This window comes from Phytophthora sojae (genome assembly GCF_000149755.1).
Source record: "Phytophthora sojae unplaced genomic scaffold PHYSOscaffold_1, whole genome shotgun sequence".
NCBI lineage: Eukaryota > Oomycota > Peronosporomycetes > Peronosporales > Peronosporaceae > Phytophthora > Phytophthora sojae.
This window is the reverse complement of record NW_009258115.1, coordinates 8548565-8564004: the sequence shown is the minus strand read 5'-3', so window position 1 is coordinate 8564004 and position 15440 is coordinate 8548565. Positions and strand designations below refer to the sequence as shown.

The window sequence follows — 15440 nt, the reverse complement described above, 5'->3', positions numbered from 1 at the left end:
CCCAAACATTGGTAAAACGTGAAAAACTGTTAAAATGTTTAATCTTTGCGAGCCAATAGCTTCAGCAAGCCTCCCCCATTCAGCTTCGGTGCAGTTACGACACAGATATGCAATGAATGCAAGGCAGATACTCCAAAGTGTTCCCTCCTCACTTAGCGTGATACACCACCACCCCAGCAATTCATGCCGCCGCTGCGCTGCCAAGTGGTCCAGCCGCCGAAAACTGGAACTGCCCGATGTGAATCGCGGGGGTACCGAGTTGCGAGTTCTGGTCATCAATCTGAACCCCAGTGCGCTTGGGTACCTCAGCCACCATGGTGCGGACTCTGACCACGCCATCCTTACTGTTGCCACCGTACACAACGGACCAGTCATTTTTCCCGAAGAAGGCCACATCGTTCAGTGCTGGAACGGCGTCGATAGCACTCCGAACCTGCGCGATTTGTCCAGTACTCGTCTGAGAGTCAAACGCAAGCTTGAAGTAAAAGGATCGTCCCGCCATTTTGTCGAAAGCCATCTGCAACTTGGAATTCGCCACCGTGTTCTGCAGGTACCATTCCAAGCGGCGAAGCGAGTCAGGGCTTGAAGTCCGTTCTAAGCCCATTGCCTCACGTTCCTTGGAATACGTTTGCACCAGCTCCCGAAACTCTGACGGGTTTCGCTCATTAAATGGGGTCTCCAACAACCGCGTCTCCAGTGCACCCAAAGCCTCTAAGGCTTGAGCCTTCCTGTCGACAGAGAGACTGATCGTCGCTGTGCGTACAACGAACCTGACGAAGTCAAGCGTCGTGGCACAGAGCTCTTGTACAGGGGCAATCGGGGTCTGCGTTGGCTCCGCGGTCACCGCGATAGAACTTCTGGATCATGTGGATGACTTGCAACGCTTCAAATGACACGTCCATCCTCAATTGTACACCCGTTCCGATCATCTTGTCCGGGTCCCACTGCACCTCAGTGGCGTTGTCCAGCTTGTGGATCACTCTGCATATGCGCTGCACGGCTTGTAATTTGTCCGTAGCGGGAACAGTGGGGTTTCTCAAGCGACCAAACGCAGCCGTCGTTTTCTGAATTGACTGTTGGAGGATGACATCTCGCCCAGCTGACTTCTTAGACGAGCCTTTTGCGTTCTTGGTTGCCGAGCTTGGCGCCCCCAGCAAAGCAACGATCACACCTGCCATTGCTGATGTGTCGACCGCAGATTTTGTCGACGACCGCGCAGACGATTCACCATGTCCATTGGATTTGCCCTGGGCCTTGCCTCCTTTCTTGCCTTTCGTCGTCTTTTTCTCTTGGACTCAGCCGAAATCTCCGCCTCCAAACTCTCCCCTGCGCGCTGCCGCTCTTCGCCGCGCTGGGCAAACACCAACTTGCGCATGCGTTCCGCATTCACCCTCATAGCTTGCTGAAGTACCGTGGGGTCTTCGCGCCGGCCTTGACCAAGTCGACAGCTTTGTTCAATTAGTGCCGCGGTTTGCGCAATATCTTGAGACCAACTTCGATCGGTTGTGAGCTCCCACACACGCCGGCCTTCGCCATCTTTGATGCGGACATCACTGCCAAAGGGCACCAGGCAATAGTACACGCTCTTGTGTCCATTCTTGACGGCCAAATGCCCCAGAGTCTCCTTCGTGTGAAACGTGACCGTGTTCAAGTCCACAAAGTTGTCCGCTTCAAGAATGATCCGAACAATGTTCTCGTAGCCCGCAATGGCTGCACTGTGAACAGCCATGGTATTCGGCAAAAGGCTCCGAGGACACTTAGATCTCTTTGTCGCGGCTCCTTCCGACAGTGCAGTGGCTGGTTGAAGAGTGCTCCCATTTGAATCATCCATTCCACCAGCTCAGGGTCGTGCGCAGGGCCAGCCGCTGCCTGGTGAAGTAGCGTGCTCAAATCATCGTAGTCGGTGTAGGAGCTCGGGCCCGTGCTCAGTGCGAACATACCCAAAAGCTGGGGGTCTTTTTTAATCTCCGACTTCAGATACTCCAGATCACGTCCGTCAAGTGGACCATCGTTGGATTTCATCAGCTCCATCAGATCGGAGAACACTTTGTCACGATTTTCATTCTCAGTCTTGGCCTTGAACGGTACCGTCCCATACTGCTGGTTCACAAAGTCTGGCTCGGCCGGAAACGTGAAGTACTTCTGCTCACAGATCTGAGCTGGTGTCGCAAATTTGGCTTCGATCACACGCGCAACTCTCCTGCACGATTCGCTGACAAACTCGCCATCGATGACAAACTCCACCGTCGATCGGATTTCAGCCGGCACCAAGCTCGAATCCAACGAACCGTCAGGGCGTAGCGCATCCATCAGCGCCAGCAGCGGGACCATAACAGTGTACTCCAACGCACGATTGGCCCGTACTTCACCGCGCATTCCTTTCTCGATGTACCCATCTAGAATCTCCTGTCGACCCAATACTTCACAAATCTCCTTGAAAACCTCCTTTATGTCGTCATCGAGTGCCATCAGGTTCCGAGATAAAATGCGGGTCTCGAACATCTCCTTCGTGCAGACGTCTGCAGCTTTTTGAAGCATCGTCTTGGACGAGCAGCCCTTCAAGAACGTCATCGTGCATGAACCGGTAGGTCAGCGACAGCATGTTTGGATCTGCTCGATCCTTCCACGCACCAACAGACCGCTTACCCACGGATGGAGACCCATCGTACATCGAGTTGATGTAGGAGCCGGAATACCGCGAGGTGAGAAGGTAGACACGATTGTAAGACCCGTGCACCGCAGCCGATCGAGGTGACGGGGCGAAGATCATGTCGGCGTAGATATCCAGAATATCGCCAAAGAATGGGATCCTCTCCAACAGTCCTTGCTGCACAAAGGCGTTGTAGAGCTGGCAGAACGCGCCGCACATTGACGAGAAGTGTCCGCAGGTCACGACCAGATACTCGAGGTGGTTCGACATCATCTGGGACCCTGCAAACAGCGGGTTCGCACGAGCTAGCAGGTTGGTGCGGAGGGATGCGACGTACCCCTTCCGAAAGTCCGTCAGAATGGCGTGGTACGAGCCCCTCTTGACTGAAACTGGCAGCGGGTGCGTGATCAACGCGGCATCCACGACTTTGATCAAATGCTCCGTGTGTGTGATGGTCAGACTCATGTTGCGACTCAGCCCGGCGTCTCCCTGTAGTGCTGCAACCGACTGCATCCAGCAAATACAGAGAAACACCAATGGGATCGAGACTCGACGCGTCTCGAAGTACTCCTCCAACAGGTTTATCAGGTCCACGACCAACCCCTTCTGCTCACCCAGTCCTCGCCCCATAGCCAGCCTCTTTACTAGGATCATGTTGTAGAAGTGCGGGAGTTGCTGAGTCAGCAGCACCACGTAGTGGTTGCTGTCTGCGCGCACGTATTCAGGGGTGCGCTCTTCTCCGTAATTCTCGCCAAAGTATCCATCCGGGAGCCCGATGAGCGTCGCGAGCTTCAGCGGCGGGAAGACGCCCGTGAAGATCATCAGCGTGGTCCAGACGTTCGTGAAGTCGTGCAGCAGCGTGCCGGGCACGAACTTGAACGTACCTTCTCGGTCGAACCCCCTCTCACCTTCGCCACAGCTTCCGTAATCTCAGTGGCCAGACTGGCCGACGGGTAGCTCACCAGCACCCCCAACAGGTCCTCGGCCAGCTTGAGCGCCGGGTAGCGCAGCTGCAGCTTGGCCGTCAGCTCCTTGGTCATCCTCAGCGCCAGCGTGCCCACGACCGTGGCCTCCATCATGGTGCGCTGCTGGTTCTTGACCTGGTCGTAGACGTCATAGACGCCTTGGACCAGCTCCTCCAGCTCCGTGAAGTAGCACTCGACCTCCAGCTGCAGATCCTGCTCGAAAACCTCGTCGAAGATGCGTCTGCGCTCGTTCTTGAGCTTTCTTGGACGCGTCGCGGTCCTGCTCCAAGCTCTCCTCGTCGGGGAAGTAGTCCTCGTCCACCTGCAGAACTTGATAATAGCTCTGGAACCTGCGGATCTCGGCTTCAAGCCCCAGCGGCGGCTGGTGCTGCTGCTGCTCTGCCGCCTCCAGCGACTGCAGCGCGTCCAGCCAGCGCTTGAGCCGTCCCAGGAAGTGCGCGTGGCCCTGCTCCTGGTCGTCGAAGAAGGCGGCCACGTGCTCCCTCAGCGTGATGGCGCACTGGCACGCGCCCAGCGCCTTGGGCAGCTCCTGCAGCAGCTTGGGCGTGAGCGTCTGCGGGTGGAGAGCGATCTCCTGCACCACGTCGTCCAGCGTCTCCAGCTCCACGCGCGTGCCCGCGTGTCGGCCACGGCCCCGCGCGCGCAGCAGCCAGTCCAGGAAGAAGGCCGTGGCGCGCTTGTAGCGGGAGTACTTGCTGGCCGGGAAGGACGCCATGGACGGGCTGGGCTTGCTGTGTTGAGGCTTGCGGGGAAGGAGGTTGTTGAAGAGTGACGTACGTCGGTTGATGTGCGGGATGTTTGGTGTGGTGCACACGTCAAGTTGAAGTGGGGCGTAGTGAATCATTAGCGAAGAAAAAAAAATAGAGTGTAGTGAATCATTAGTGAATATTTAAGCATATTTTATCCGTACCTGACCTATCTTTGCTATAAAAAAATATGAAGGGGTTGCTGGCAAGTAGCCACGGTGATTTCTTCGTGGCACTTGGCAGGACCGGCCATCCTAACCTTGTTTATCTAAACTATAAGTATTTCTTTTTAGATGCAATATATTTATTTTATGTTATGTAATTAAACATTGGTAGTAAGTACCGACGTAATACAGTATATTATCTACCTAGGCAACTTGGGTTGTTCTCAACGACGAAATTGCGAGGTCGTCCTCAACCTTGTTGCATGGTGTTCAGCCGATCCACAAAAAAAATGACCACCCAAATATAATCCCCCTTTAATTCAGATAGAAAACCCGATGTCCGAAGTGAGGGTACAAAAATACTTCCGACATCGGTTTTTCAAGGCCACGCCTGTGTAGCCATTTGGCGTTATTTCCGATTAAGTACGACGGAGAATTCTTCCTTTGACCCCTGATCGGGCAGCTCTAAGAAGCGTATTGGCTCCGATCCGTGTCAAAGCGGTTGACCTTAACAAGTTGAACGCTTGTTCGTCGTGGGCGTGCAAGAAACTCAGCTGTCTCGTTGTAACCGTCACACCGAGCCGGGCCAGATTTAATCGGATGTCCACCTCAGGAACCACCACCAGTACATGAACAGGTGCACGCCCAACACGTCTGACATCGTCACTTACTTCGCCGAGATTCTCACTTCCCAGTCCAACATGTTGTAACAAGGTGCCCGGCAATATGGGTTCAAAGCCACTAGCGTTCTTCACCTCTCCTGCTCGCAGTTCACGTTGCGTCACCCATTCCATCTTGTCGCCTTCCTTCTCTTCCTCCTCTCCAAGCCGTAGCACTTCCTCCTGGCCATCGCCCGCTCCTTCCTCCTTCCTTTTTTTTCTCCTCGCCAGGTAAACCTCCACGTCCTCCTGATCGCACCTGATCCTCACTGGCTTCGCTGCCTTGATCACGCGCTGCAAGTCTTCCGTGGTGGCGGTCTCGTCCACTTGCACCAAGAACGCGTTTCCAGTCTCTCCGGGGATCGCACACGCGATCGTCACCATGTTTCCGTTTGGTATGTGCTGCGACGCGGAATGCCATTGGGATTCGTCATGGAATATTGCTGGATGGCCCGCTCATGGGGACCCAAGGTCAAGCGACGTCCACGTTTTACTATGCCTATTCCGAATCTGGCGGTGTTTTGGCTGCGAAAGTCCACGGGTTGATGTCAACCACGCGCTGGGAGCACACCCGAATATCGTCCAGTTCGTGAAGTCATTCTCCGTGGCAAAACACTGAAGGCGAGCAGCGGCACGTTATTGTGATGCCGTTCTTTGCTCGGAGTGCTGCTGACTTGCTGACGCAACATTCTCCTATTGCTTTTAGCGCGCTGGTCGCCATTGCACGCGACTGTTTCAGCGCTATTCGCCATATTCACTCCAAGAAGTATTGCTTTGTGGATGTGAAGCCAGCCAATATCATGCTTCATTGTGGCGAACAAGGTGGAGCCACGCTGGTTGATTTCGGCGGTGCGGTAAGACTCGGTGATCCCATTCTCGAGACCACTCGTCAATTTTGCTTGGACGTGGATATTTCACGAGGCTCGGAGCGGCTTGACTGGACATGTTTGGGCACAACGCTGGCTCAGCTGGCGGGTATCGACATCTCCTCGATTCGCAAGGTACAAGACTTTGTCGCTCGCGTGGATGATGAGGCTAACTCAGTGAAAAGGCTCGTTCGAGAACTCATCATCAGCTGCGTCGTGGACCCGAGTTGGAGTAGCATTGACGCAGCCCTCAAGCCATTGTTCAGAATCTTCTGTAAAGTGTGCCAGTGCAAGTTGCACAAGCTCAGGAGACAGATCCATCATTGTCGTAAATGTGGGCACGCGGTCTGTGGCGCACATTCTGCTGGACAAGAAGTTGTACCTCCGGGTACGACACCTGTTCGTGTTTGTGATGAGTGTGCTACAGCGCGTCAGCGAGAGCACTCAGGGGGAGAAGGAGAGACAGAGTAGTTATCCTGGGAGAACAGCTAGAAGAGCTGTATGGTCGTATGAGCAGCCTCACGCAGATGATTTCGTCAAAGAAGAGCTGCGTGTACCTCGGGCGACGTTACGCCATTTTGCGATACCATTTTTCAGAAACGTAGTCAAATCAAATTCCCAAGCTGAACCAACTTGTTGTTTTATTCACTTATGGTCACTTTCGTCTGCAGCTTACTGGCAACAGGATAATAGCAATCGCCCGCGGTTCAAATAGCAGCTCGAGCTCAGTTAAGCTGTACCATACTACCCTTGCACTATCGAAACCATTAGCATGGTGATTGACGTTCCTATTCCATCCGAGACAGTCACGGGTACCTGCGAGCTAGGAAGTGGGTAAAGCATTCATCTTGGACACCCATTCAGCGAATTCGCCTGCAAAACTTCTACCAGTAAACTGTTGGACTTTGACGCAGTCCACCCATGTTTACATTAACCTAGACAAATGGCTACATAAGAAGGAGATAACGCAAAAACATACTTACTTGCCTTCGGATGGAATAGATGAACATCGTATATACACTCCGTGACTAAAAAACTGATGAAAGTGGGTGGGGCCAAATTTGCAGATTGATGTTCCTGATCCATCTGAGATAGCCGCGAAGATGGAGCACACGAACTCCTCGCTCCGTTCCATAGGGTGATGGCTGCGACTTATGATCTTCGCGGTGGTGGACATCCCTGGCTGTGGACACAGGAACAGCAGGGTGCTGATTTGACGTGGGGACCAAGGAGTTGAGCAAAAGCGCTATGGCTGCGTCAATGCGACTCCGACGTGGTTCCACGACGCAGCAGGTGATGAGTTCTCCAACGCGCGTGTTCACTGAGTGAAGCTCACCATTCAGAAATGTGACAAGGTCTTGTCTCGAGAAGAACTGGGTAATGTCGATACCCGCCAGTTGAGCCAGCGTCGTGCCCAAGCATGTCCAGTCAAGCAGCTCCGAGCCTTGCGACGTACCCACATCCAAACAAAACTGATCCGTGATCTCGACAAGGGGGTCACCGAGCTTTACTGCTCCGCCGAAATCAACCAGCGTGGCTCCACCTTCTTCGCCACTATGCAGCATGATATTGGCTGGATTCAAGTCCGCAAAGGAATAGTTCTTGGAGTGAATATGGCCAAGAGCACTAGCGCAGTCGCGAGCAATGGTGGCCAAAGCACGAAGCTGGACCGGGGAACGTAGCGCAAACAGGTCAGCAGCAGTCCGAGCAAAGAACGGCATCACAATAACGTGCCGCTGCTCGCCTTCAGTGTTTGCCACGGAGAATGACGTCAAGAACTGGACGATAATCGGGTGTGCTCCCAGCGCGTGATTGACGTCAACTTCTCTCTGAAATGTCGGTCTGTGCATCGCAATATACACTTTCGCAGCCAAAACACCGCCGGATCTGGAATAGGCGTAGTACAGCGCAGATTTGGCTTGACCTTCGCGCAACTTGAGCGGTCCATCCAGAGTAAACCCTTGACGCACTGCAATGGCATCTCGCGTCGCAGACTTGATCGCTGATCGGGCGAATGCAAGAATCACAAGGGCTTCGTCCCGAGTCAAAGCGGCTGACATTAAGAAATGATACTTTGCAGCGTCGTGGGTGAGCAAGAAGTTCAGGTCTCTCGTGGCAAACGGCACGCCGAGTCGGGGCAAATTTGCGGTAACTTCCAGTTCACTAGACCCCGGAGCCACCACCAGCACGTGAACGTGGCCAAGTCCAACAATTATGTCCGCTTGATTCACTTCGCCGAAATCTCCGCTACCCAGTCCGGCAACTTGTAACTGGACGTCCGAGTACCACAGGCGATCAAAGTCGCTAGTGTCCCTCACTACTGTTCCTCCCACCACTTCACGTTGCGTCAGCCATTGTGCCTCATCGCTGCACTTCTGTTCGTCCTCTTCGAGTCCTTTTCTCTTCGCCAGGAAAAGCTGCAGCTGGTTGGCATCGCACGTGATCCCCACTGGCTTCGCTGCCTTGATCGCGCGCTGCAAGTCTCTCACTCTAGCGGTCTCGTCCACCTGCACCACGAACGTGTTTCCGGTCCCTCCAACCATCACACAATAGATCACCACCATTTTCCCGCAGTTTGAGAAGTGAGGAAGACTAAAGCATCGTATTTTAGCGGAAATGACGATATCAACCAAATGAAACAAATGGCTCCAGTGTCATATCGGCTAACGTGGTGGATAACATCCCAAGATACTGTACTGCGCCTCGGAAGTCGGACAACTTCATCAATACGTCATCAGAGCCTCGATGGCTTGAGAGACAATGCAGTTATTAGATTTCGCGGCTACTATATCGTGAAAGCTCTTGTATTCTGCAGCAGATGCGGTGTTTTACACGTTACTGCTGCTAGAATGTCGTTCGATGACAAACTCGCCTGGGCCGCCTAACACAGTTCTTCGAACTGCGAATTAAAGTCATTTTATCGGGTGCGCTTACTCAGGTTATTCGAGCGAAAGAATGCAAGGAAATCTCACCTCAAAACAGCATTAGGGACGATTTTGTGAGTATTGGAGGAAGCGCAACCTGAAAAAAACGAATTTACTCAACTTGGCCTCGCGCTTTCGCTGATCATGCAGTACGCAGACCTCCAGCACAATAATGCTCGTTCGATATTACATGAGAAGGTAAAGGACGACATCATCAACATTTGATTAAGGTACCTACTTCGAAGTCGATAAGGCAACGTACGAGCCATGGGCATCTCCTGCGCCTGCTTCGCAGCCGCAGCATCCGCCCGGCTACTACTCAAATGAAATTTAATCTTTCAAAAGTCAGCCAGCCTCCATCACGGGCCTAGGCGAGCCGTACATGAAAGCTTGATGGCCATAGACTTTCATTAATCTAGAACGTTGTTAACATCAATCATTACACGAACCGATTACGTGGGGGGGGGGCAACATCCCGAAATAATCCTGCTTGGGCTGGGCTATAAGCACTTCGTCGCTTCCTCAACCAGTGCATGCATGAGATGGCCATTACCTGACTTTTTTTGACCACCTCAAAAACGCCAGACAACCTTTTCTCCGTTCTTCCCCAAGAAGAGAATGTCGAGGCCGGACGAGCCACGCCCGCGCAAGAAGCGGGAGGTCTGGGTCCAACTGGTCGATGAGAGGACTTGCCGCGCGTTCACAGATATGAGTACGCAGCTGGTGACTTTACCCGAGGATGCCGAGTGCATCGCCGAAGTAAGCCAAGCTGTCCAAGGAATGTACAACCACGAGCAACCAGAGGGTAAAAACCACTTGGCCCAAGTGCCGTCAGTTCTTCTTATGGTTTACGAGAATCGAGAGGCGTATCTTGCCAAGAAGGACCCGTTTCGGGGAGATGAAGACATCGGGGACTATGGCGAATCGATGGAATCTCCTCTCGTCGTGGAGGTGGCGAAAGAGCGGTTCAGCGTGGCGCTAAATGAGGACAATGAACTCAGGAGAGTTGGTGCCATGATCGAGTATTCTTGCGGAAGTAGGGATGGAGTTCCTTCCGACTGCAGAAGTTATCGAGCGGACACCGTCAAGCGCTTGTACTACCTTCTCTTTCCTGCTGAAGAGACGAGCTACCTGCCGCTGCTCCTCGTCAGCGCGCCACCGATGTCTGGCAAGACGGCCATGCTCCATCTGATGAACAACTATATACCCAAGGTACGAGTTGCTTTCCTCCAAGCGGACAGAATGAAGCTGGGGGAGACAATCTCCAAGTACTTCAGCCGGTTGTACAAGCGCGACCTGGAACAGTTCTGTGAGAACGGCTCCGAGACAGTGATGCTAATTGATGAAGCCCAAATTACGTATGAAGACCGTGATTTTTGGATTGGAATCGTCAAATATGCGTTACGGCAGCGGTATCGGACACGCTTCGTCATGTTCTGCTCGTATGGATGTGAAGAGGTCGTTTCCTGGAGTCGTAAATGGAGAAGCCCGCTAAAGATTCCACGTGAAGGGTGTATCACATTGAACTCTTCACTATCGAAGCCCGGCCTGAGACTTTCACTTGCAGAACTGGAGGACATGGCATGTAGCTGCAGCCTCGGTAAAGGTGTGTGCGACTTCATCTTGCAGCTGGGCTCCGGTCATGCTGGAATTGCTCACGCGATGTTGAGGTTTTTGCGTGATGAGGAGATTTCCGAAGAAGAAGACGTACTTCGAGCTCTCCAGTCGAAGAAGCTGATTGAGTACATCTGCCGTACGTGCCGTGAAATACCGACCGTCGAAGCCGTTGATAATATGATCAAAACGGAGAAACTATCGGGCGAGACAGTGAAAAGAGTGCTGGACGACGTCGCTTCTGGCGTTATGGTGGGGTCATCGCCTTCAATTTGTGATACTTCTGAGCTTTATCAAGCTCTCCGCAGCTTTGCTCGCTATCTAAGCTTCACCTCAAGATCTGGTTGTATTCGAGCCAAGCTAGCCCAGGACCGCGGCTAGTTGCAGATATTACGCATATCGACTTTGTTCGAGGATGTGTAAGGCTCATGAGCACATCAAAGCTTCAGTCGATCGCGTCGGAAATCCACACTAGTGTTACTCGAGACCGTCGAACCCTGATGGAGCTATTTCGAGCTGTGATCTCGTGTACGCCGAAGGAAAAGGTCGATGTCAGTCCGGAATGGGGTAGTATGCACGACAAGCAATACGTGGGTCTGGTGATGTGCGATATGAAACGTGTTGTGTACTGGAAGCTGCTCGTGGGGGAGGATGACGACTTCTGCCAACCACCGAGAGTTGGCAGGAGGGGGCAAGGAATAGGTACCGCTGATACCAAGCATGTGGTGGTAGACTTTTGCTGCAAAACTGCTCCACAAGTGAACCATGGCGGCTGGTATGTTTCATTCGAGAAGTCTTACAAAATAGCCCACATTATAGGTATCCACGACGAAATTGACGTCGAATTGGCGTCTTAACACGGCGGATTCTCGTTGTGGGAGCCAGGGTTGGTAACCTTACTGCCGTCGCGATGAACGTGAGGAGTTAGCGTTCATGTGTTTAATTTGATATGCAATACACTAAGGGCTGGAAGCGTAAGCTGTCTAGCGTTCGATCGGTTCACGTTTCTGATGTTGCTTAGGCTACGAATTATGGACAGCCCAATCGGAAAGCCGAATAGAGAAGATACTTTTTCGGGCAATTGACCCAGGGTCTCGATAATTTTGTTTCACCAAGGAATCATTGTGGTGGCAGCGATTGCAATTGCAGTACTACACGACAAACACTATTCCCCCATGCACTACCGAACTATGCTGAGAGGGTGGTTCACGTATTCGAGCTCATAAAGTCAACATAGGCGTACATTCGTAGCCTTTTGAACTACATGACAAATCCACCGATAGCACCTGCTGAGACTTAAAAATTAAGATACCCCGCGTCGCTTTCATGATCTTGCTCTTCTTCGTCACTTTTGTCATCCTGGGTTTCTTCTTCGCTTTCACCACTTTGCTCGCCTTCATCGCTTTGCTCTTCCTCTAAATTGTTCTCCTCTTCATCACTGTCATGATCACCTCCAGCCCCGGCCGCATCGCCCACTCCAAATTCGCTGACTGAGCGACATATCACTCGTCTGAACACTGGTGGAGCAGTAAACGCTAAGATATTGGAAAGCATCAGGAGGTCTAGCTTGCACATCGCGGATGTAGAGGCCGGTGCATCTCCACGCTTCCTTTCCTTGGTAGGCCTCAGGGACTTGCAGCAGTCAAGAACGCTAAGGAACGCCAACTTCGTCTCTAGTGGGAGTTGACGCGCTCGTTCGATCTGTTTGTTCTGGTGCTTCGCGAACTTCGTAATGTAAGCTTCATGCATTGTCGGGACGACCACCTCCACATACTCGAGAGAACGGTTGACTCCAGGTCAGATCTATAATTTGCTGGATCATAGCCCTGAGGAAGAGTACGAACATGGTAGCGGTATGCCAAACGGATGCGCAGCCGATGCATACACTTCACTAGTGGGCTATCTGTGACCATCAGAGCTGCTGAAAGCGGCACAACGTTATGCCAATTGCAGATGATCGACGGAAGTTCGTTGTTGTGCTTACGATACTCGCGAAAATCAAGCTGGGCTTCCACCACGCTTCCTTGGAGTGACAGCTCGAGGAGGTTGGGACAGCATCACAGAAACAAGGCATCGCCAAGCACATCTCGACGCCCGCGCAGCGACAGTGACGTCAATGGGCTTCCAATGACTGCCATCAACTGGGGTAGACCATCTCCGATCGCAGGTTCGAACGAGAATTGAATCGGAAGTGACGTGATTTCCGATGATAAAGTATCGCGGGAGCTATCGCAATCGAAAACTAAATCGAAAAGTTGCACCCGGCAGCGACCGTAGCCGGGAACCAGTACATTGACCCACTCGCTCTCGCCATCGTCACTGAATGTTCGAACGTGCTCGATCGGGGAAACGCATATCAACGGCTGGTGGTTACGAAGCGGTTGTCCTGCTTCATTGAATATCCATTGCATCGGAGCTCGTTCCTTTATGGTCGGGTGGAAATTTAGAATCGGTTACTTTTGAATTTAGAATCGGTCACTTCCAAAACTATATGTTCGATCGGATACTTTTGAATGGTTACACTGGTTACTAGTGACCAGTGTAACCATTCAAAAGTGACCGACTTAAAATGTATCAAGACACTCAGAAGCATTTTCAGTCCGCTACTTTTGCTTGAAGTATTGGTGACAAAAGTAGCCGATTGAATATGCAAAAGTAACCGAGTCAATTTTAAAGCTGGCTAGCACATTGAATTCGGCTTTGGTTACTTTTTCATAGTGTGAGTTTCGAGTGGTGAGACTGACCATTTCAACTGGCAAAAGTGACCGATCCACAACTTACAACATGTGCCCGAATACATTTTCAGTCAGTCACTTTTGCATTAGATATTGGCAACAGGGGACACTGATTGAACCTGCATGAAATCGGATGCTGAAAGTGAAACCAAACCAAGACCGAATACATTTTCAGTCAGTCACTTTTGCATTAGATGTTGGCAACAGGGGACACTGATTGAACCTGCACGAAATCGGATGCTGAAAGTGAAATCAAACCAAGACAACACTTAAGACCACCGTAAACCTATATTTCTTGCTTATCTCCTGATGAATGAACCTTTTCTGGCACGGTGGGACATATTCAAACGCAAAACTTGCTGTGATATACTGGGTGTCCTTGGTAACGGCTGTGACGCATGCGCTGCGAGTTAGAGCGATTGCCGCCGGTCGCGAAACACCTTCACACTTAACGATCTACATATTTACAAAAGGCAGTTAGTTAGCGAACGCGAAACAGGAACACGTTGTTCATCAACTCATCAAAACCTCTTACCACCGCTTTTTCAAATCATCTGTCTTACAAAACCAACACAGTTTGTTAATATAGACTTCAGAGATTGAAAAGAACGGTTAACGTACCATCAGATCAGGCGACTCGTAGCCATTGTTAGATCAGCCACGATCTCGTCAATGGTGACGTCATGTGTGTTGCCATCTGAGAAGCTGATATTCCATGTGATTGGGTCCTCTTCAGCCTGGACAGAGGTAACCATGCCGCAAAAGTAGCTGAGCTGCGACTGCTCTGGGGCGTCGGCTTCCGACGTCGCGAAACGATGTAACGCTTTGTATCCGATCGCTTCGGTTGGGTACTTTGTCAGCTGACGTTTCAAGCGGCCTGCTGGCCCCGATACAACTGCGTTGTCATCGTCGGTAGCGCCAACATTATCGCGAATCAGACAGCTCAGCTCTTCTCTGGGGCGACCGGGGCGACGACGATGCGGGATTCCTGCACGGATCTCGTCCAGGTTTATGTGCTTGTTTATAGCCGCAGCCGCTAGTACATCCGAGCAAACCCAGCCCGACGCGATGTAGGATTTACAATCACAGGTGTACTTCCGCCAGAACTGCTCAATCATGCCGGTCCTTACCACAGGAAAAGCTTCTAACTTGGCAAACATAACTTTTTTGTTCGCTCGAACACGATAGAGTGAGTGGTCCTGTGCTTTGTCATAGCTACAATCACGTTTGAGTCCGTTTCATGAAATAGAATGTGCCAGTAATAACACGTATAACAACATCCATATCTCTTCGCCAATGTATCGGTTACTGGCTGATCAAAGTTCACCTTCCGATTTATGTAGAAGGTTTGTTGGCGTTGTGTGCTGTTGGTAAAAAACTTTGTCGGGTCCGTAGCAATCAGTTGCGCCTTCCTCAACTGGTTATGGAGCAGCGGCGCTTCGGCGAAAGACCGAATGCTCGTGGGAGCTCGATGCGCACAGCTGAAGTGCAGGATTTGCACCATCGAAAACTCCAAAAAGTACACCATCGCTGCACGAAGAAATATGCCCATGTGGGCCTTGATACTTTTGTGGTAGGACTTAACACCTTGCTGCTGCGCCAATGATCCAGGCTGCTTCGAGGCCCCCACAAACCAAGAATCGAAAGGAGCCTTTAGGTAGGTCTCTGTAAACCAATCGGCATACTTGTTTTCTCCTTTGGCTCGCCATTGTTGGACCAACGCTCTTGAAAGAGCGGTGAAGTGCTTGCGCGTGGTGCTTTTGTGCATCTTGTTGATATCTGCTTTCACTGTCTTCAACAGGAACTTCTTCGTCACGACATACTTCTTCTTGTCTGCAGAGAGGCATTGGCGACTGACATGAGGTGTGACGGGGCACACATCACTTCTTAACAGAGGAAGCAGGAGTATACAAACTCCAAGTGAACAGCCGTTCACGTGTCCCTGGTCTGAAGGGGACGACTTGACTTGAAAAGCGGTAGATCTAAGACTGAATGTATTTATAGGTTGGTACAGATTTGGCCTGCATACAAATCCTAAGTTCCCTATAGTTTGTGTCATACAAAATGTATCTGTTGGCTCTGAGGCCACATGGGTC

General features: G+C 51.6%; 4 protein-coding genes across 4 annotated transcripts; 1 reads left to right on the top strand and 3 right to left on the bottom strand.

Moving 5' to 3' along the window:
* Positions 1-181: 181 nt before the first annotated feature.
* Positions 182-8635, bottom strand: PHYSODRAFT_322711 (hypothetical protein; the record flags this gene model as incomplete). The annotated part of the gene is made up of 9 exons (XM_009518149.1): positions 182-801; positions 845-1288; positions 1321-1710; positions 1788-2556; positions 2636-3523; positions 3559-3856; positions 3885-4378; positions 5302-5558; positions 7408-8635. The coding sequence occupies 9 exons, from the start codon at positions 8633-8635 to the stop codon at positions 182-184; spliced, it is 5388 nt and encodes a 1795-aa protein (XP_009516444.1).
* Positions 8636-9613: 978 nt separating this feature from the next.
* On the top strand, positions 9614-10990 carry PHYSODRAFT_294446 (hypothetical protein; the record flags this gene model as incomplete). The annotated part of the gene is made up of 1 exon (XM_009518148.1): positions 9614-10990. One exon carries the CDS (start codon positions 9614-9616, stop codon positions 10988-10990), a length of 1377 nt encoding a protein of 458 aa, XP_009516443.1.
* Positions 10991-11905: 915 nt separating this feature from the next.
* Positions 11906-12358, bottom strand: PHYSODRAFT_294445 (hypothetical protein; the record flags this gene model as incomplete). The annotated part of the gene is made up of 1 exon (XM_009518147.1): positions 11906-12358. The coding sequence occupies one exon, from the start codon at positions 12356-12358 to the stop codon at positions 11906-11908; it is 453 nt and encodes a 150-aa protein (XP_009516442.1).
* Positions 12359-13967: 1609 nt separating this feature from the next.
* Positions 13968-15112, bottom strand: PHYSODRAFT_309672 (hypothetical protein; the record flags this gene model as incomplete). The annotated part of the gene is made up of 2 exons (XM_009518146.1): positions 13968-14559; positions 14613-15112. 2 exons carry the CDS (start codon positions 15110-15112, stop codon positions 13968-13970), a joined length of 1092 nt encoding a protein of 363 aa, XP_009516441.1.
* Positions 15113-15440: the final 328 nt, after the last annotated feature.